This window comes from Amblyomma mixtum, chromosome 3, assembly GCF_055824585.1.
Source record: "Amblyomma mixtum isolate Tamu chromosome 3, ASM5582458v1, whole genome shotgun sequence".
In the NCBI taxonomy this organism is placed as follows: Eukaryota; Metazoa; Arthropoda; class Arachnida; order Ixodida; family Ixodidae; genus Amblyomma; species Amblyomma mixtum.
This window is the reverse complement of record NC_143014.1, coordinates 84,934,599-84,956,636: the sequence shown is the minus strand read 5'-3', so window position 1 is coordinate 84,956,636 and position 22,038 is coordinate 84,934,599. Positions and strand designations below refer to the sequence as shown.

General features: G+C 42.7%; 1 protein-coding gene across 2 annotated transcripts in view; it reads right to left on the bottom strand.

Moving 5' to 3' along the window:
* The window catches only part of Afg3l2 (AFG3 like matrix AAA peptidase subunit 2), a 40,615-nt gene that overhangs the window by 16,771 nt on the left and 1,806 nt on the right, over positions 1-22,038 (bottom strand). The window contains exons 2-9 of one of the 2 annotated variants that reach the window (XM_089579984.1): positions 18,051-18,237; positions 14,960-15,059; positions 12,118-12,277; positions 10,217-10,291; positions 7,695-7,819; positions 5,644-5,820; positions 1,960-2,062; positions 1,083-1,220 (exon numbers count right to left, since the gene is read on the bottom strand). In XM_089579984.1, the coding sequence (XP_089436110.1) occupies positions 1,083-1,220; positions 1,960-2,062; positions 5,644-5,820; positions 7,695-7,819; positions 10,217-10,291; positions 12,118-12,277; positions 14,960-15,059; positions 18,051-18,237 (1,065 nt within the window). Of the gene's footprint in view, positions 1-1,082; positions 1,221-1,959; positions 2,063-5,643; positions 5,821-7,694; positions 7,820-10,216; positions 10,292-12,117; positions 12,281-14,959; positions 15,060-18,050; positions 18,238-22,038 lie in introns of both variants that reach the window. The other variant, XM_089579983.1, reaches the window with a different exon arrangement.

The window sequence follows — 22,038 nt, the reverse complement described above, 5'->3', positions numbered from 1 at the left end:
GACTGCTTCTATAAAGAAAAGAACTGCTGGGTTCAGTCAGTTCACAAATGCACGGCCAATAACCGTCGTTGCCGCAGGCTGGAGATGAAGCTGAGAAACCGAAACTTGGAGACCAGGCTATTTATGGCCTAGCAACAGCCCTCCGATCGTCGTAATGCCTGTCATTACGTGCACGTCACAGGTGTGCGCAATACCATCCAATACAATAGGTGATATTTTTTACATAATCGCTTGCCTTGCCGGTGACATCTCAGGTCACCTACCCCACCACTGAAAGCCCCACGCAAAATTCCGCATGTCAGCCTTTTCACATTACACAGCTGACTAAAACGAGATGGCAGAGCTCATGCTAGAAGAGTCCTGAAGGCAACAGAACAAGTACAATGAGTGGGTGTCAAGTATGTAACACATTAAGAAGGGTCAAACAAAAAAATTGTGCGCTCTCTAGCTGTGACTGTTCAAAGCACACTCAGTGGTCAACCAGCTTGTTCTTATTATTTGTGATATGTGGAAAAGCCCACTTACAGAATTTATCATGAGGTTTCAGCCTATCAGCATCCGAATGTGCAACAGACCCAAGCGATAAATGACAGAGAAGAAAGTGAGAAGGGTGCTTTTATACTATTTTCCTGGCCCTTTAAACTCTATCTTCGGGTAATCTGTCCAGATACTGTGGCTTTTCCACAGTCAGATTAATGAAAGTCGGGCACGGTATTCGACCACTGTTGAATATTAGAAAATTTTCAAACATTCGGAAATTCTCGAATATAACTTTATCAAACTGAATATGAACTGAATAACAGACACATTCGATTCATATTCGAAGTTTCGATTATTCACACACCCCTATACTGATTCTGCATGTTTATCCACTAAGACCCAACTGCAGATGATGCAAAGAACCAGCTCTCTATTGCTCTGCATGCTTCCCCTTCACTAGTAATGCTTCCTCATGACTAGCAATTCCCACCATCAAATAAATGATTTCTTTACTCCAAGCTTTTTCAGCAGATAGCATTAAAAAAACATTAAAAGATACGTCAAATAAAGTAACTTGACCATAACAAATCTTAGTTACTCACCCGAGACGGGCCAACACCGACAAACATCTCAAGGAACTCCGACCCAGAAACTGTTATGAATGGGACATTAGCTTCACCAGCAGTTGCTTTGGCAAGCAGGGTCTTGCCCGTGCCAGGAGGTCCCGTCAAAATGGCGCCCTAAAGAAATAACAAAAACACACCATTCATTAACACATGGTTCTCAGTTACGAATGTGCCACGAGTACATACCAAAGAACAACCCAAGATATTCTGCACGAGCTCATTTCACTTTACATATGGATTATGTCACAAGACTGTAATGCTGGATTTTTAAAGAAATCATTCATAAAATGAAGAACCATGAGTCAATTCACATTTTGGACCTAAATAGATACACATCATTCCATTGAGCCTTTCCATTCTGCCAAAAAATGCAGAAGGCTCTATTCAAGAGGAGCAGCTTCTGGGGCCTTCATAGTATGCAATGAGTCCATAGGCCCTCACATGAGAACCACTGCACCATCAGAGCAGGCTGGTAGTTACAATTTCCTCAACCATTGCAGCATTAACATCACAGCAGCAAAAAGTAAAGGTATGGGCATCAAAATCAAACTGCCAACTTTCCTTAAAAAAAAAAAAGCATTTACCCAACAAACCAAAGCATTCCACTCAGGTAAATTCACAAAGCTTTTGGCAAATGCTCAAGGCTTCATTTTTAGCACTGATATGTAGTTGGGCTCTGAGAACTAGGGCTTACTTCAGTGATTTGTGCACATTAACAGTTTGGTTAGACACAACTCTGAATGAAAGAGTGCTCACTGCACACATGCAAAGCATGAGTGCAATGAATGAAAGAGGCATGAGCCACTATTCCTGCACAGAACAAAAAGCTGAAATTTTCTCATTGGCACATTACCTTTGGAATCTTCGCACCAAGCTCAATGTACTGTTGGGGGTTTTTCAAGAAGTTGACAAACTCCATAATCTCCACTTTTGCTTCTTCACAACCAGCAACATCTCTATAGAAAAGTAAAATCAACAGCAATAACTTACCAAGAAGAGTAAAAGCGAAAAAAATTTGCATTACTGCTGAGCAATTTTCAACTTTACCAAGTACATGCTTTCTGTACCTGCAGTAAAAGTTGCAATTAAAATACAAAAACATATGTACTACAACTGGAAGCATTCTGCTTCTATATGTATCGTGCATAAGCATCTAGTATAGTATGAATGAACTACAGCAGAAACTTCCGAGAACCTGGAACTGTTGATTCTCAAAAATCAGCCTTCACCGTTCTTAGTACTTTGTATTAGTACTACTTAAGAACACAATATGCAATACAACATCATATGCTGATGGCTCCAATAGCAATGACTTACCAGAACAGTAGTTGGCACCTGTTAGTACAAAAATGACATCATCTGAACTTAAATTTGAAAATCATTTTCCAAACACATGCTATGAGTCATACAGGCAATTTCTGCATGTCATCGTTCACACACGTATGCTCAACAGTGGTACTGGGCTGCTTGAAATATTTCAGGGCTCAATTGCCTTGTTCAATGCATAACTCTACGAGTGCCTCTTACTTTAGGATACTCACATTAGCAGCTTTCATACTTGAATCTGTGTATTAACTGACTACCTATTTCTATAAAGGTGCTATCAAAGTTGCTGGTGTACAAAGTTGTCAGGAAGACCAAGCAAGGTGCCACAGCAAAAGGGCATTCACGAACACCAGCTGTCCTGCCTGACCTCAAATAAGACCAGATTTGCATGTACTATTCATTCCTGATTATAAGCAGTCAACCATGACTACCATAAGCTAGACACTGAGCACGATTCAAACAGAACTTAGGCATCACAGACCATAGGTCAGCACGCTCATATCGCCTCACTCGCACTCACGTCTGTGAGTGTGAGTGTGGTTGTGCGTGTGAGTGCGAATGAGTGGATGTGAGCGCATGCACCAGCCTCAAGCGAGAACACCCCGCTGATTTCTGAAGCCTCCTTCAGAGAGGGATCATGTGCAGCAGACAACGTACTGCGTGGCAGGCATGCCCACAGGTCAGTCACACATACTTGCTCTGGCTAGACGAAGCCAGCCCTGCTCTTAACTACACCCAAAAATAAGCCCAAGAGGCTGTTGTAAAGCGACTGATTGGCCACTACCCTTTGGATCCTTGTTCAGCATAGCAAATCTGTACTTAGGGCCCACTCCAGCCATTTCCTTTTTTGAGACGAACACACTCAATCTTTTCAAAAACGCCCTCCCGCGAAATGTGTTCATGCAGACTCACATACATGTCATTGTCAAGGCAAACCCAAGATTGGCCCTTGGACACCGTCCAAGGCCAATGTCAAGGCGAACTCGCGAGTGCTACTTAGACACTGACACACTTAGACACAGAACCCCCCACCCCTAATTATCCAAGGGGACGCCAAATGTGCCCCATACCTTTATTCTCTCGGACCTGTTCCACCATTGTTTAGAATGAAATGTTATGGCCCTGCAGGTTTTTTTGACGATACTGGCAGCCAAGGACACATGATGTTGCGTTCCAAGAACTGCTTACTTGCCGGGTCAATCTGAGGCAATATATTCAGGTCCTTTTTTTGTGGTTAACAAAAGACAGATGTGTCATATTTTCTGTGGTTTAAAGAGAATAAATATTCCTTTGGAAGTGCGTTGTTACACTGATGCCCCAGCAGCGCAGGGACTGCCTTCCTCTGCCAGCAGGTTGCTAGGTGTGTGTGTGTGTGTGTGTGTGTGTGTGTGTGTGTGTGTGTGTGTGTGTGTGTGTGTGTGTGTGTGTGTGTGTGTGTGTGTGTGTGTGTGTGTGTGTGTGTGTGTGTGTGTGTGTGTGTGTGTGTGTGTGTGTGCACGTGCGCGTGCGTGCGTGCGCGTTTTGCACAAACTGGCCAAACAGCCTGACAGAGCCCCAGCGGCAGTAAATATCTCAACCCCTCCGTTGTCAGCAAACAAAGAAACAATGAGTGAACATGAATGTGAGTGAGTGGACATAAGCGTGAGTGAATGGTTGTGGTATGAGGAATCATGAGTAGTTGTAAGTGCGAGTGAGTGGTTATGAGTGGTCATGAGTACGCGTGAGTGGTTGTGAGTGCAAGTGTGAGTGAGTGGTTGTAGGTGCGAGTGGACATGAGTGCGAGTGCTAGTGAGTGCAAGTGTGAGTGAGTGGTTGTAGGTGCGAGTGGACATGAGTGCGAGTGCTAGTGAGTGCAAGTGTGAGTGAGTGGTTGTAGGTGCGAGTGCTAGTGAGTGCAAGTGTGAGTGAGGGGTTGTAGGTGCGAGTGGACATGAGTGCGAGTGCTAGTGAGTGCAAGTGTGAGTGAGTGGTTGTAGGTGCGAGTGGACATGAGTGCGAGTGCTAGTGAGTGTGTTTTTGCACAAACTGACCAAAGAGCCTGACAGAGCCTTAGCAGCTCACCGCCACATTTGTGTGACCCAGGCTATGCCAAGGGAGCCACGAGCGCAGTTGGCAGCGGCAGTAAATCTTTCAACCCCTCTGTTGTCAGCAAACAAAGAAACAGTGAGTGAACGTGAATGTGAGTGAGTGGACATAAGCGTGAGTGAATGGTTGTGGTATGAGGGAACATGAGTGTGAATGAGTAGTTGTAAGTGCGAGTGAGTGGTTATGAGTACGCGTGAGTGGTTGTGAGTGCAAGTGTGAGTGAGTGGTTGTAGGTGCGAGTGGACATGAGTGCGAGTGCTAGTGAGTGCAAGTGTGAGTGAGTGGTTGTAGGTGCGAGTGGACATGAGTGCGAGTGCTAGTGAGTGCAAGTGTGAGTGAGTGGTTGTAGGTGCGAGTGGACATGAGTGCGAGTGCTAGTGAGTGCAAGTGTGAGTGAGTGGTTGTAGGTGCGAGTGGACATGAGTGCAAGTGCTAGTGAGTGTGTGTTTTTGCACAAACTGACCAAAGAGCCTGACAGAGCCTTAGCAGCTCACCGCCACATTTGTGTGACCCAGGCTATGCCAAGGGAGCCACGAGCGCAGTTGGCAGCGGCAGTAAATCTTTCAACCCCTCTGTTGTCAGCAAACAAAGAAACACTGAGTGAACGTGAATGTCAGTGAGTGGACAAAAGCATGAGTGAATGGTTGTGGTATAAGTGAACTTGAGTGTGAGTTCGAGTGAGTGGTTATGGGTGTGAGTGGTCATGAGTACGCGAGAGCGGTTGTGACTGCGAGTGGTCGTGAGTGCGAGTGGTCATCAGTGCAAGTGTGAGCGAGTGCAAGTGTGTGAGCGAGTGGTTGCAAGTGCGAGTGTTAGTGAGTGGTCATGAGTGTTAGTGGTTGTGAGTATGAGTGGTCGTGAGTGCTAGTAGACTTGAGTGCAAGTGTGAGTGAGTGGTTGTAGGTGCGAGTGGACATGAGTGTGAGTGTGAGTGGATGTGAGTGCGAGTGTGAGTGTGAATTAGCCACCTCTCATGGTGCCGAGGTATGTCACAGACACATCATTTGTATTTTTCTAAGTGAGCTACTTCATTTCAGAGCCCTAAATGCTCACCATAAAAGTAGTTGCAACTTATTCAAAGGCATAAAAAAGAAACTTAATTACGTCATGCCAGAGATGAACTTACTTGAATTTGACTCCAATGTCATTTGGATTGATCAGCTTCGCTGTTGTCTCACCCATGCCAAAGATGCCACCACCTCTCCTAGCACCACCGCCCCCCATGAACCCTGCAGACCGCCGCATTGTCCAAAAAAGGAAGCCAAACAATAGTAGTGTTGGCAGGATACCAATGACACTCGACCTGAAAAGAAAAGAACAGCACTCTTTACAACCATAGTTCAAGTTTCGAATAGTACATTCAGTCCCCTTTTATGTACACAGACTGATCATTGTTTCCAGTCGATACTGGCGACTGGCAAATTTCAAATGCGGTACAACTACAAGCCTATTTTTATGCATGTATTCTGCAATACATTCAATGTATTCAGCTCTCAATAATTTCACTGTGAAAACAATGTGAAACAATGTAGTTAATTATAATTTATTTCATATGTAGTCATTCCAGTAAAACTGCTTGGCAACACTACTACACCGAATCCTCTCAAGCACAAATGACTGCAGTTCTGGCAGTGTGATGAGGTGTTTCATCACAAAACACAAACACAAGCTACAAAATTTGCATGGCTACATTATGCATCAATAAGCTTTTTCACAACAGCAACAATGAGCCAATAATGCAACACCCCAGCAGCCACACAGACAGAAAGGCAATTAGAGCAGGATCACAGAACACTGATAACTAACAAGGGTAGACATGCAGGCTAGTTGGTAAACCATGATGCTTTAAAACAGCGCAAAAGACAGGGGCACAGATAGAAAAGACACACACTGCGCTGTGTGTGTCTTTTCTATCTGTGTCCCTGTCTTTTGCACTGTTTTAAAGAATACTGATAACTACTCTACACGGTCACTGGGGCAATGCTGTAGTATTTGCTGATGCTTACTGGGTCTAGTCTGAAAGGTAAATTGGTTTTTGAAGAAAGGAAATGGCGCAGTATCTGTCTCACATATCTCGGTGGACACTTGTCTTCTTAACCTATTTCAGGAACCCTACAGTATTGTCTGTGAAGCTGCTCATTTTGTTAAGATATAAGCAATGCTTAGCTACAGTATTTTTGCAAACACAAGGTTTTAAAAGAAAAAAATTTTAATACTACATGAAAGACTCAGTACTAGGACTGACTATATTAGACGTCACCAAAAAAAACAGAGATCATGACAAAGGCTCAAACAGGGATTACAGCAGCCTTGACTAGAGCATAAAATGTCATAAATTAAACATGCCTATGCAGTGACAAAGACACAGCAGATCCTTCCACTGCTCATGTCAATAGGGGCATTTTATTTTGTCACTGCCCAGCTATTTAATCACTGAATGTAAAGCTGCACGAATAACAAGTTCTTGATTGTGAGAAAAATATAAATCATAAAAATTTATTGTAAACTGAGTCAAATATTTCAAATGTGAATAATGATGTGAATAATATGATGTGAGCTTAAAATAAAAATAACGCTGTTTTTCACAGAGCACGTTGGGCTTTACGATTACAGTTGACAACCGTTTTTTCGGACTCAAGGAGCGTGAGAACGTCCAAAAAATCAGGCAGTCTGAGAAAACAAATTTCACAGAAAAAATCACTTTCACTTATTGATAACATGCCGGAGGAAGGGGTTAGTAGTTCTGTGCACACTCTGAAGCTCCTGACAACCAAGTCTCGCTGCGCGTCATGTACAAGCTCGGCATACAATAACTGTACTGCCATCGGCATGTTGCCGACGGAAGCACGGGTTAGGGCAAGGTCTACACGCAAAAGCAAGCCTGCCGCAGCAGGAACTGCGCAGCGCCCGCACCACAAGGGGCATGGAATGAGAAGGCGAAGACGGCAAAAGAATAAGTACTGACAAACAAATAGTACAAACAAACGCAAAACAGGTAGAAATATATATGGTCATGTATTGCAGACTACAGCAAAGATCAGGCTGATCTCTGTGGTACATAGGTAAACACTCACTGGCATGACATGATGGTCAGTTATTGACATTGTAGTAAGTCACTGTCAATGGCATTTTAACATGTCTTGAGAACACGATGCTGATTGATCAGCATTGCCTTACCCATCCATCTCGTTCTTGTAGATGACAGGGACAAAGTTGGGAGGTTCGATGTTGAACTCCAGCTGGACATTTTCAAGGTTCCTTTCGAAAGTGTCCACACTTCCAATGTTGAACCACAGAACGTTCTGAATAAAGAACGCAAAAACAGGATCGCACTTCATTAAGCACAGTTTTCATTTTGCACTATATCTGCTCAGAGAAATTAATTAACAAAAAACATACCTCCTACTCTGATATAAGGTCTTCATATGTCACCTCATCACCAGCTGCAGTTAACATGGCTGCTGTACAAACTATATGAACTTCACGAAACTAGATAACTAGAGACAAGTCACTATATACATTTATTTGCCACTCACTAATACCATTTTGTCAGACTGAGTGATGCAACCACAAGTATGAACGCATCTACTCGGCATCTACTATTTAATAGGTTTGGTTTGGTTTATGGGGCTCAATGTCTCAAAGTGACTAAGGGCGATGCCGTAGTGAAGGGCTCTGGAAATTTTAACCACATGGGGTTCTTTGACGTGCACTGACATTGCACAGTACACGGGCCTCTAGAATTTCGCCTCCATCGAAATTCGACTGTCGTGACCAGGGTCGAACCCGCATCTTTCGGGTCAGTAGCCAAGCGCCATAACCACTGAGCCACTGCAGCAGCTGCATCTACCATTAATTGCAAGCACATGTGGCGGAAGACGACCGGCAACGGCACAAACTCGAGATCATACGTGCACATATGCACGCTGATCTGATCCTTGTATGCCAATCCAGGGAGAATGCCACCATTTAGCTAGGACTCCTACAAACCAACTTTCTAGGCTGAAAGTTTGAATTAATTTTACTGTACAAAAAAACTGAAAGCTCGGTCGCTGACGGCTTTGTTAAACCGAGCGCAAAGGAGGTCCGTGGAATCGAGCTATCAGTTAGAGCGCGTCCAAAGCCTTTCTCACAGTCTTACATTGAACTTATGGGATGCATGACGGTGCTGCACAAAAGCCCTATAAGTCTAGCAGGACCCAAACTTATGCTACTTGAACCTCTTAAACAATTTTTTTCTTTGCACATGCATTCTCTGTGTTCACGTGTTAGCAGTGCCACCAGAGCAGATGTGCAAAACACGTGCACACTGTGTACCAACAGTAGACTGCAAAGGGCTAAAGAAAGCGAAATGGGAAGGGGTTGGATTCCGACGGTTATATTTCTTGTCACACATCAGCAGAAGGTTGGTTGGTTTGGTTGGTTTATGGGGTTTAACGTCCCAAAGCGACTAAGGCTATGAGAGACGCCGTAGTGGAGGGCTCCGGAAATTTCGATCACCTGGGGTTCTTTAACGTGCACTGACATCGCATAGTACACGGGCCTCTAGAATTTCTCCTCCAAAGAAATTCCAGCCGCCGCGGCCGGGATCGAACCCACGTCTTTTGGGTCAGCAGCCGAGCACCATAACCACTGAGCCACCGTGGACATCAGCAGAAGGAACCAGGGTCATGCTTGCCCATATTAAGCAGCCTCAGCCTCTTCAGATTCACTGTGGCTTTTGGTTGCTAGAATAGTATCTTGGCACAGCCTTGACACAATTTCATCAAAAATCACCAATTTGTAGCAGCATGTAGCAGGTTTAATGCAATGGCACAGGTTGGCACAAATGGCGCAGCATTCCCACCACTGGACTAGATGCTCACCCTGTGGAGCAGATTTCTTCACGACTGTTTTGACACCGTTTGTTTTGTTTCACTCACAGAACTCCATTATATGCATCCCCCCTTTAGGGTTTAAGGCAGGGGTCCCAGTTTGAAGCGGCCACTGGCAATTTTTCACAATGTCTGCATGATCGCTGTGGTCCTCCCACTTGCAAGTTTTAGCGCATTTGAAACAGCAATGTATTTACTGTTCCATAGAATGCGTTGTTAACACCAATTAATGTTGGTACGTGCAAAGTGAGCAAGATACAAAATGCGTAAAATGGTACTTTTGTTCCATTTGCCTGCCTTTGTAAAATTTTCTGAAAAAGCTACCATGCCAAAGAGACAGCTGCTTTTGCAGCATTTAAAACAGAGCTTAATGTCTTGATCTCAAGTGAAGTTTTTGGCTCCAGAGGGTATTTATTTAGAACTGGCGCTTTAAATTAGACCAAAACTTACAAGAATGATGCATAACAAAGCCCTATAGCTTGTGGTCTATAAGACAAAATCCAACAATTACAGCCTTCAAATCTGCAATACTAAAACACTCAAAAAGCCCGCAGTTCAATAAGCACCTAATGCCATCTTGGTCTGAAGTTGGGCTAGTTGGTTGGGTAATACGGAAGTAATCACAATTACAACAATCTTTAAGGAAGTTGCTCTCAATAACAGGGCGGAGAGGGACATAGGAACAAATAGTTTAGCATGTGTAGGTGCCCTTTTTTAAATGCAATGCACCCAATATGCACTTACAAGCTGTTGCACTGTAGTGACATAAATAACAATGAAGCACAGAAATAGTTTCACTAGCTCACAGTTTCAAAACAAACTCACGTTGCCATCAATCTGGTTACCGGGAAGAAGCCTTACTCGCACCCACTTCTTGTTGATGACTTCAAGCTTTTCAACCTGCACAAAAAAGTATGAATTTAACGATATATTTTAGGGATACAAAAAAAAATTACGAGGAACTTTAGCGGCTAAAGTGCTGAAAGGCGAAAGCCTGAGTGCTGCATTCTGCTACGCGATTGTTCACTTCACATTTTGTTGGTGCATTAATTCACTGGCAATTAATGACGCTTAAGCTTCGCCTTAAGGAGTGGAACGCGACAGCGTGTTGTAGCGCTGCCACTGAGTCCATTGAACGCCACCACCCGTTCGGCGCGACGCCTTGCCCTTTGAACGCAACGCTTTTTAAGGAAAGTAAATGGCGCAGTAATTCTCTGTCGTCTCGGTGACACCTGAGCCGCACTGTACAGGAAGGGAGGAAGTGGAGTGAAAGAAGAAAGAGGGGCCGTAGTGAAGAAAATGAAAATTGTATTTGAGGAAAGGAAATTACGCATTAACTGTCTCGCATATCTCAGTAGACACTAGTCGAAAATTGTATTTGACGAAAGAAAGTTGCGCAGTAACTGTCTCACATATTTCAGTGGACACCCGTCAAAATTCGTGCGTGGTGACATCACGACAATTTGGACCAATTTGAAACGCGGACAAATACGCCTTGCTCATCAGTAAATTGGTTTTTGAGGAAAGGAAATGTATCTGTCTCGCATATCTCGGTGCACTCCTGAACCTCGCCGTAACGGGAAGGGAGGAAGATGGGAGTGAACGAAGACACCGTATTCACTAGACGCACCTTTGTTCATTCCAAACCATCGAGCTGGCATGGCCGAGTGGTAGCGTGCTCGACTCGCACTCCGGAGACCGGGGTTCGATTCCCAAGCTCGGCCAATTTCTTACTCGGTTTTATTTATTTATCTGGTCTGACTAGAAAGGTTATTTGGACTAATTGGTGAAGTAAGCAATTAACTAAACTCAAACTTACTTGGAGCATCACTATACGATCCCTTTAATTTGTTGCATGGTTAGTAGCCAAAGTACAATTGGCCCCGTTTGAAATTCGCGCACTGTGACGTTACGACCGTTTCGACCAACTGAAAAGCGTGACATTTCTTGTCGACAGCTCCTGCTTACAACGATGAGGCATTAAAGGCTTCCGCCTTAATAAACATGCCACCAAATGTACCGCCTTTGTCAAAAGTGGAAGTCCTAATTTTGGAATGACAAGAGTTCCTTTCATGTTAAAGGCATCTGGAATGCTGGCCATGACTAACAAGGCACAGAGCATGGCCTAGAATGAAACTCCTTGGGCTGATTATTTTTGACAAAGGATCTACACATTTACAACTATGCAAACTTTTGCAGTACCAAAATTCCTTCCATAAACTAATGCAACTCACACTAAGAATGTGAAAAAGATAATAGAAAATGTAGTTCCTTGCAAATCATTCAGCAAGACATGGAATGAATGCACTGCACAGCTATCACCGCACTTAAACTACCAAAGGCAATAACCTGGAAAAGGCATTCAGAAAATATTGATGCGGTACTAAAAATCATGCTGAATGCCTAAAAAGGCTAACAGTTCAAAGAATTTTGAGAGAATTTGCTGACAGGTAGAGTACATGGTATAAAAATGTGAGGGATTTTGCATTTTTTTTCTCTATCAAAATGAGGCTACCATGACTAGCATTGAACCTGCAAGCTTGTTTGTTCTCAGTGGCAAGACACTACAGCCACTGAGCCACTAAGGCACATAAAGGTGCTAATTGCTATGAGCTACCAAAAAACTGATGGCTGAAGCACAGCATTTATTGATGCCAACATAATAGTCTCAGTAAGATATAAAATCATCACAATATAATTCTCTGAATGCAAAAACATGAACTTACAATGCCACGTGCCAAGTAAGCATTGACAAAGTCCTTCCATGTGATCTCCTTGTACCGCATCTCATTAAAAGCAAGAAGGCCAAGGATACCCAATGTTGTGACCAGAGCCACGGTCATCATGCGGTTCTGGTCATCTGGGTTGAAAGGGTTGCGACCACTCCTGCTGCAAGATGCATCAAAGCAATAACCAAACTTGGCACTTTGGACAGAATACAGCATGCGCTGCAGGAAGGAGTTAAATACATAAAATTACACTAAAGACTACTTCTGAAAATCAAAAAGCAGTGAACAACAAAAGAACATGATCACACCGTAAAACAGCGCGCTTACACGGGACGAAGAAAGAAGACACGCACACACACAGCGCTGAACTTACAACTGCATGGTTTATTGCATTGCTCGCAATAAATACCGGAAAGGAAAACAAAAAACAACCAAAGGAAGGCGGGGAGATATCCTCCTGTCGCATCATGTCGTCAAAGGTTATTCAAGATATTTAATCTCTTTTCTTGTCAGTGCCATCGATGGAGTGCTAACGCATGACGCACCTTTCCTGTCTATGATGAATGCTTCATATAGTTCACGTTTGTGCTGATGATTGTACCGCCTCAAAATCTGGCATCGTCCAAGGTTAGGTGTGCAATGACAGGCAGATACGTGTTTTGCCAGCGTGCTGCCGTATCACGTGCGGATGTTAATGGCGTGCTCTCGTAGACGGTCGTTTATGCAGCGTCCACTTTGGCCCACATAAGATGCGCCGCATGACAGCGGTATCTCGTAGATTATCTCCGTGTCACAGTTGGTGAACATTTTTTCATGTTTCTTACTGCACCGCGCTGGTTTTGGGGCATCTTCATTCACCATTCTGCAAAGCATATTGAGCTTTCTGGGTGCGGTTAGGACCAAGTTCACTCCAGCACGCCCTACTACAATCATCAGCACAAACGTGAACTATATGAAGCATTCATCATAGACAGGAAAGGCGCGTCATGCGTTAGCACTCCATCGATGGCACTGACAAGAAAAGAGATTAAATATCTTGAATAACCTTTGACGACATGATGCGACAGGAGGATATCTCCCCGCCTTCCTTTGGTTGTTTTTTGTTTTCCTTTCCGGTATTTATTGCGAGCAATGCAATAAACCATGCAGTTGTAAGTTCAGCGCTGTGTGTGTGTGTGTCTTCTTTCTTCGTCCCGTGTAAGCGCGCTGTTTTACGGTGTGATCATGTACCAACTGGCCCGGCAACTATCCTTAATGCAGTTAAAAGAACATGATCAGATACCAAATAATTCAAATGTAAGCACCCAGGCAGCTCTTCAATTTCCGAGTAAAACTGACCTAGATGCCTATCTTTGATGCATTTGTATAGGATGTCTGTATGCGATGTAGTATCGCGATCAAAATTTTATGGGACAAGTGTTCCTGCAAAAGATTGTATTGTAGCTCTGCCTCGCAACCCAGTCGTGTGCTATTGTTACCAGTTGATACAGCATACACATCCCCTCATATCTTGACACATTTCAGGTGTCTAGATTATGCGAAAATGTGTCAAGATTATGCGACTGCACCAAAATAATTTTTTTTTTTAGAGCGCAGCTCTTTGGCGTCCGTTCCTGGGTTTCGCGTCGTCGTCGGCGTTGTCGTCGGCCTCGTAACCAGCTCCGCCCCCCTTTCATCCCCCCAGCGCTAGCAGCGACCGACTGATACCGCTGGATGCCGCTGACGCCGCTAGAGAGTCAAGATAACGTGACTGCATAGAACACCGTCGCCGCCATGCAGAAAGAGGAGGAAAGGGTACAATACCACGAAATACAAGGACAAAACATTAGGCAAAATAGAAAAGTGCAAGTTACAGTAGTACATATAGATTAGCAGTTTTCAATTACATAAGCACAAAATGAGTCCTTGGGGTTTGTACGCTTGTAAGCCAGTAACTTGGAAGCTAGTAAGCTTCTCAAGTGCTCGTTTTTGGTGCACATGCATAGTGCAAACTTTTTCACCACCCCCTCCCATTACCATATGCTGCAATTTCTCTCAACCAAAGGCCAGATGACAGGTGCGCACTTGTGCTCTTTGTGAAATACATAAACTTAACATCCATAAGAACAGCTACAGATATGGCCTTGTTTCAAAATCATATGACCTGAAAAGGGTTCATATATTCTTTAACCTTCCAATGATCAGTGTCATGCGTTCAAGCATCCTACAGAAAACAGGCACTTATGGGGAGGTTTATTTTTTCACTGTGAGAGATCATTTTTTTTTAATTGACCATGGGAGCATGCTTTCCGAGAAAAAGTACAACCGTCAAAAGGTTAATTACCAAAAGGAATTGTTAATGATGGCAAGCATAATAGTTCTGAGCACTCAATATTAGCCTCGGGTGGTCATCTATGCATGAAACCACAGAAAAACCTTTGTTTACTAGCTTTGATACAACCTTTCCTTGGGAGTGGGGGATACCACCAAGTTACCACACTGTACATCGGAACAAAGGTGCAAAGGTATACTATTTTCATGTATCATGAGCAAAAATGGGTTCAACTAATTTTTATTAAACAACTGCCTACCCAAAGGAGTAACAGCATGTAAAATTTTTCTGACACCATAAAGAACGCCTAAATTACGTAACTTTTCTATAACCACATTACATTCCAGCTCTGTCTAATGTTATGTCAGAGTCTAGTCTGAATAAGAATGAAAAGCACAACCCTCTCTTTTCAATGTTACAAGCTATCAAATTATGCTCGCTTGTATTACAATTTGAAATCTCTCTCAGCCACATGAAATGGCAAGTAGCAAATATTGCAGCAAAAATACGTTCGGTCCTTCTACATACTTTCCTTGGCCACCAAAGCTGAAATTCCACTGGGGAGGTTTGCTTCCAGAGCTCTGTTTTGTTTGAGGCCCACTTTGGGATGGACCATCCTTAGGGAGTTCTGTGGCAGGAAAGCAGATTTGAACGACGCACAAAAGATTAGTCGGCCACATCTATTCGCATGCACGCACATATATGCTGATTGCCTACAATAAATATCATAAGAACACTCCAATTTTGCTTACTTCAATCAAAAGTATGAGACCAGAACACAGGTTCCACCCGTTGCAAGTACCCAAGCCAAAATTCCTGCATCTCTGCATCTAGAGTAAGGTGCACGCAGATTTTGGCAAAATTACTAGGCTAATTGTTTGTGCAAGCTTGCGAGAAACTGTGGGATTCCTTTCAATACTTTTCAATCACAAAACCAATGAGCCATACCGTTCACTGCATCGCCATATGGCCCCATGCCCACTCCAGCTTCAGCTGCAGCTCTGGCCTGGAAACTCTTGACAGATGGTACACAACGAATCTCACAACATCCACCATCCAAGAAAATATCTTGCACGGTGACTTCTTTCAAATTTGCAGCAAGAAACCTTTCAGCGCACATTTTCAATGAAATGGATGCTCTGGTCAGTAATTTTATATGTGATGAAGACCTGCTTGCATAGAAGGCATATGGCCAAGGAATAACAAAACTGTCTGCAGTCTGTGCAGTAACCATGTAGTAAGCAAAGAACTGTATTACACATTAAAGAGTAAAATCTTTACAGCAACACGGAGTCTGATGCTCCAAGGTGCAGCTTCTACTGAAAGCATGCAGTCTGCCCAAGAGACACACAAAGACACACACATCCCTGACAAAGGCCATGTCTACCACATTTCTCCTGGCACAGCGCAGGCATGCAAGAAAGGAGCAGGCAAAAGATTGTAGCACAGGCATAAGGTAAAGCTTCAACAATTTCCCAGCACTTCATAACTAAACTTGAAACAGCATGTTGCCAACCAAATGATCTTATGTCTGGCAGATGGCTGTGCCTTCGTGAACTCTTAAATAGCAATTTCAACACAACAGTGTCAAGACTTCCACTCCACAGATCCAGCGCACGCATCGCCGTTGTGAGCGAAAAATCGGCCTTAGTAAATAGTTGCATGGAACTTCTATATACGGCCTTCACTTTTTGGGTAAAACCAGCTCTGCTTGAAAACTGCTCAAATAAAATGCAGTTTGCCACATAAGCTGAGGTAGCATACACAAACTCAACACAAATTCATTTCAGAAAGACCTCCACAGTTGTTAGTGATCTAATTCATCACAGCCAAACTACACTTTTGCCCTTGCCACTGAAAGTGAAGCTTTACTCCCCAATTAACAGTGCCCACAAAAAAAGGTAGGTCTCAAGACACAAATCAGCATCACTATATCACATGCTAGCCAACACTGCTGCACACCTGTTGTGTAACTAGGAATCAAAGTAAACAGAACATAGAACTATGATCTAAACGCACTGGTATAACGGAAATGTGGAGGCACAGCATGCTGACACATACACACACTGGAACACTCAAGAATGGACACAGTGTGCCAATACGCTTCCACACAGATGCATCATGGCACTTTGATCTAAAAGCCATGCCCCGTTTGCTTCAGACATTACTCGTACATGAAAAATGGCAGCTGCAACCCCTTGTTTCAGCAAAACTCAAATGCCTAGTAAGTCTACCATGAGCAAAGAAATGCTTTAAATGCAGACGATGATGAAAGCAGAAAAATTGGTCAAAAATAAAGAAGGAAAAATGTTAGTTGGTCAGCATTTCCTTTAGCTAGTCTTGTACACATTCTAGAATGCTGTTTTCAGTTACCTGTTGATGGTTTTGAACATTCTTTGACAATTACTTTAATTTGCGGGGTAAGTTCAAAAAGCATGTTTGGAAGCGAGAACACAAGTACTGACAGGATGTTTCATTGGAATCACTGTCAACGTGTCAACCCAGTTCATCTCAGACTGCACTGGGAACAGCTGTACAAGCTGCATCTACAACTGTTTAGTAAAATTCTCCAATTTTCTTCAGACTTTCTTTCACTGCCTTTCTTTACTTTCATCAGCAAGTTTTTTCATGCACCCGCCTTGGCCGAAACCACCTGAGGACAATTTCTTGACGAAGACCCTTGACAACTAAGAATTTGAAACCTTTTAGTTTACATCACATTACATAAGTATAAAATTCAGAAGTACTTCTTGCCATTTATCAGTATATAACGAAAAATTCAGACCTTACTTAATTCGCTGACGGCACCACCAAATGCATTGTGCTCATCAACTTTCTTACTAGAGCTAGACACCAATTTGGGAGATGAAGTTGCTCAAATTGAAACATTAGAAGATGGCTTCGTTTCATGCTTCCTACCACCAAAAATTTAATTTACTTTACGCACACCCTCAATCGCCAAAGCATTGGAGAGAGGAATCGGTGTGGGTTACAAGAAGCAAAGTGCAACATGAAAGCGGTAAGATATATTAGTACAAAAATTCAACATCAGAATAGGTAGCATGATAGGTCAAAAACTGAGTAAAATAGAACTCCAATAAAAATTAATAAAAATGAAGCCACAAGACACAAACCAAATAACAAGAAAATGGCAAAAAGAAAAAAAAAACACCAATAATAAACACTCAAGTGACATTACAAAAAAAGTGTGAACAACGCTTGCCTGAAAAGAGTGTACTCTGATATAGATGGGATATTTGCGGGAAGGTGGTTCCAGTCTTTAGATGCATTTGGCAAGAATTAATAATAGAAGCTGTTAGTGCAGCCATGAGAAAGAGCAACTTTGTGCCTCACTTCAAACAAAAAAAAGGCTCTGTTGTCCTATACCAATACTTAAGTAACATATTTTATGTTGAATTTCCATGCAGACAGAAAACTTCTTAATTAACACAGGCTACTGCAGTGCTTCTGCCACCTCCGAGACTGCTGCATGTATGTAAAAATTTTTTTCCATCCTGCCTGCTTTATTATAACAATGGTTTATTGTACACAAAGATAAAATAGACACAGTTCTGTAGAAGCAAGGATGTTGGCTCCATTCCCAATCTATGCTTCTAACCTTTCCCAGCTGGCTTGTCCACTGCCTGCTCTCCTGCTTCCTTCTGCTGACTTTTCTTAGGTCCGGGAAAGTACTTCTCAAATCCCTTTGGTGGCTTTTCACACAGCGACTGCCACTGCTCTAGTAAAAAGTGCAGTTGTGGCAATGTAGGGGGAACCTCGTTCAGAGTCAAAATCTTTGTGCAGATCTGGAAATGAAATGAAATTGAAGTGAGCATTTCGCAATGCAATTCCAGGTTAGGGCAAGACATTTCAGTGTACAAAAATAATGACAACAGGCTTAAATTATGCTACCCTAAAAGAAATCAATAAAGGATCACACATATTTTATTACAGGATGTACATTCTACATATGTACCTTCCAGAACAAGCTTCCCACAGGCACCTACAGATTGCATAGTTTGGGCCAAAAGTCTCTGACCCTAGCCCCCTTTCAGTTCCGAATTGTGCCGCGCTGTATGCAGGTGCCACCTGACGACACACTGCTGTCCCCCCCCCCCCCCCCCCTCCCTCAAGCTCCGAACCACGCCGTGCAGCACGCAGTCGCAGCACACTTCAAAACTAGGAGGGCGGGTCGAGACTTTTCACCCAGACTTTACATATACATGCTTACAAAAAGCAGCAGTGCATTAAAGGCGAATTAATTTTCATAACTGCTACATAAGGGCTGCCCGATAATGCAGCAAATGAATCCTTCAACAGTCATAATATGCTTACAAAGCTGCTATCAACATTTAAATTTTTTTTCTCTAGATGCCAACAGTGCGGAAAATGATACTGCTCCTTCAAGAAGATAAAAACGGATAGACCAAAAAACATTTTATAATAACTTTCGTAATCTCACAGTGCCAACTTATATTATCCCCCTTAAGTCACGAATTATCTGACATGGACACAAACCATATTTTCAGGTTTCCAAGCATTCAAGGGTGCAGACTTCTGAGAAGAAAAGCTTTTTAGAATGAATACTACGGAATTTTGTGGCATACACAATACAATTTTGTTGCATACACACACTATAATTGGAAACTTAATTTGTGGACTAATAATTTTGAGCAACTTTGTTAAAACCAGTAAAGTCTTTCCTCGAAACAGCTCTTACGTTCCACCTGTTACCATGCAGTGAGGCAGAGGACTGAGTAATCATTACACAGAAATCAGTACCGCTGGTATATGAAGTACTTCTGTCTACAAAGGTAGCTAAACCATCACCCATTCCGTTGCAAAGCTCAATTTTAGTGTTTGATTCGAGAAAAACACCTGCAAATCTAAGGTTTAAGGTTTTTGTTCTACTGCTTGTAAGGCCTCGTTCAAGAGTAGAAAGAGAAAAGCAGCTCCAAATTTTTACTAATTTTCTTGCTTTTAAATTTTCTTCTTTTCACTTGCAAGTGCCTGTGCCTGCAGTGCCTGTAAGAACTTGTTCACGCAGTCTTCTTTCTTTCATCCCGTCCCCATCATAAATATGCTTTCTGACCAGGAAGAGAACTGTTTAAATGTGCAGCATAAATACATCTTACACTGCACACATTATGTTACTATACAAGGGCTACCAACTATGTCCACACACCGTCAAAACAGTACTTACTTCAAAGCCAAAGTATAAGCACATTTAAACAGAAGTCAAAGAGAACAGCTGCTCCCCTACGATCAGAACTTTTGTGCGGAAAAACTTCAGTGAGAACAATTTTTTGCAGCTGAGAAGTGTTTTGTGCATACGAAACTACTCTGAAGTGTTATGTACAAATCCACCCGAGTCAAAAATGTATACCACATGGACCAGTGTCTTGATGCAAAAAGATTATGTCAATTACTGTACAACATCCTTTTAAAACTCATGCCACTAATCACTAAAGTACAGCTGAACAGGAAGCAATGGAATAAATACAATGACGGTCGCACTCACTTTAACAGGTCCTAGACAGATTTTTTTATAACCACAAAATTAGTTCTGCACAAAAGGCCTGGCCACCACTTGTGGAATCACTTGCAGCAAAAACATTTCAATCACCACCACAGTGTGAATTAGGGGCTTTGTTCTTCCTCTAAAGATTCCACCTGAACTGGAAGCCACACTGCACCACAAGATTAAACAGCACACACCCCATCTTAGTGCAGTGCTCAATCTTTGCAGAATAATTACCACCTGCCTGCACATGCATTAATACCTACGCCAAAAGAAAACATCCGAAAAAAAGTGATACCAGTTGACTTGACGTACACATGTAATTTAATTCCAGTTTCCTTTCGCACCAGCAAACCAACAGTACAAACATCGACATTTGGCTGCTAGTCGTTTATAAGTTTGAATTCACCCTGCATCTACTTTTGTCAATTAAGAGACCTAAATGTTGCCCTCCACACATACTGTTACACTTCAGCCACTATTGATGTATGCACCAATTAGACTTCCACAGCCTTGCAAGGGCTCAGCACAGGCATGCAACTCCACTCGTTCCTTGAGGCAGAAAGGAGGTGCTCTCAGGTGTATCATGCAATATTCTGGTTTAACCCTTTCAGGCCCAGTGATTCCAATTGGAATCAGCAAATTCAGGGGCTACCAGTCTTGAATTGAGCGAAAAAGTTCTGCTGTTTTCGCAGTAGTTCCGACATTTAGCAATTCATCTACATATTGTGGCGGACTTTCACCTGATTGACGTATGCTAGTACGTAGGAGAGGGATATAAAAACTGCGCACGCTTTGCTGTCGCCATCGCCTGATGCCACGTCCTCCCTTGCACCGTGCAAAAGAAAAAAAAACAGTTTTATTTTTCTCTAATCACGTGGAAGGGTACAAGTAAGCCCCACGTTACTCCTTCAAAATAAATTCCTTTGGGTAAACACATTTACAAGCGCTAAAATATTTCGCAAATAATAATGATTCCAAATGGAATCAGCGCAGTTGTATTTTAGGTACCTGTCACTGCTTGTGTAAATGTTGCCTCTTTCGTAATCTATATGCAACAAAAAACATTTTTTCTTCCAAAGAATATGCACACATATAGTGCAAGCACTTTTCATATGGAAGGGAGAAGTTTCAAGAGTGGCCCACTAGACATGTCAAGGTGTCGATTCATCCGATGATGAAGAAATAGCATTCACTGCACGTAGATCAGCAACAACAACAAGCCAAACACAAAGCATAACACAAAAGAACTGAACCTCTACAGAATATCACCCATGTCAGCAAACTGAAACTAGGACGATGCAGGACCGAGTGGTAGAGCAACTACGCCGAAGGTTGAAAGCCATACAGCTTTCAACCTCCGAAAAGCTGCCCGACTCGCCCAACAGTTCATGCTGTGCAACCAAAAAAGCTATCACAGAAAAATCCTTATTGCGGATGCAGCACGATACTGCTGAACAATTAAGAAATCATGAATAGGACGCAATAGTAACTTGGTTCGGGATAGTTGGTAACAGTTTTTTTAAACATAGCGCAAAAAAGACACAGACGACACAGATGTGCACGGGACAGGCGCTAACTTGCCACCTCCTGTTTGTTTTCAGCCTAATTTCTGTTAGCTTTTACTTCCCTTGCCATGCTCATTCTTCATAAATGTAAATCCCATTGTACTCCGCCTCTCTTCCCCATATGTTTGTCTTAGAGTGGAGCCTTGTACACTCGTATAAATTTTTCCTTTCCTTTATCTTGTTACTCAGGATAGTTTTAAATGTCATGTTTGTTTTGCGTAGGAGCCCTGTACACTCCCTTCATCTTTCTCTTTTTACTCGATCTACATTTTTATTTGTTCATTTTTAGCCGCATTACATGCTGGGCTTTGAACTTTTATGACAACCTTTAAAAAAGTACACTTTAACAGTGATCAAGTTTGAGTAGGTGGTGTCTCCTTTTTGTTCGTTTGTCCCCCTGGCACCGTTCTCTTATTTTCCACACGCTATTCTTTTGATTGTGCTCTTCTTTGCGCATGCTCATCAACTGATAGCGGTGATAGGCTCCGATATATTTGGCGTGGTGGCTTCTCTAAAAT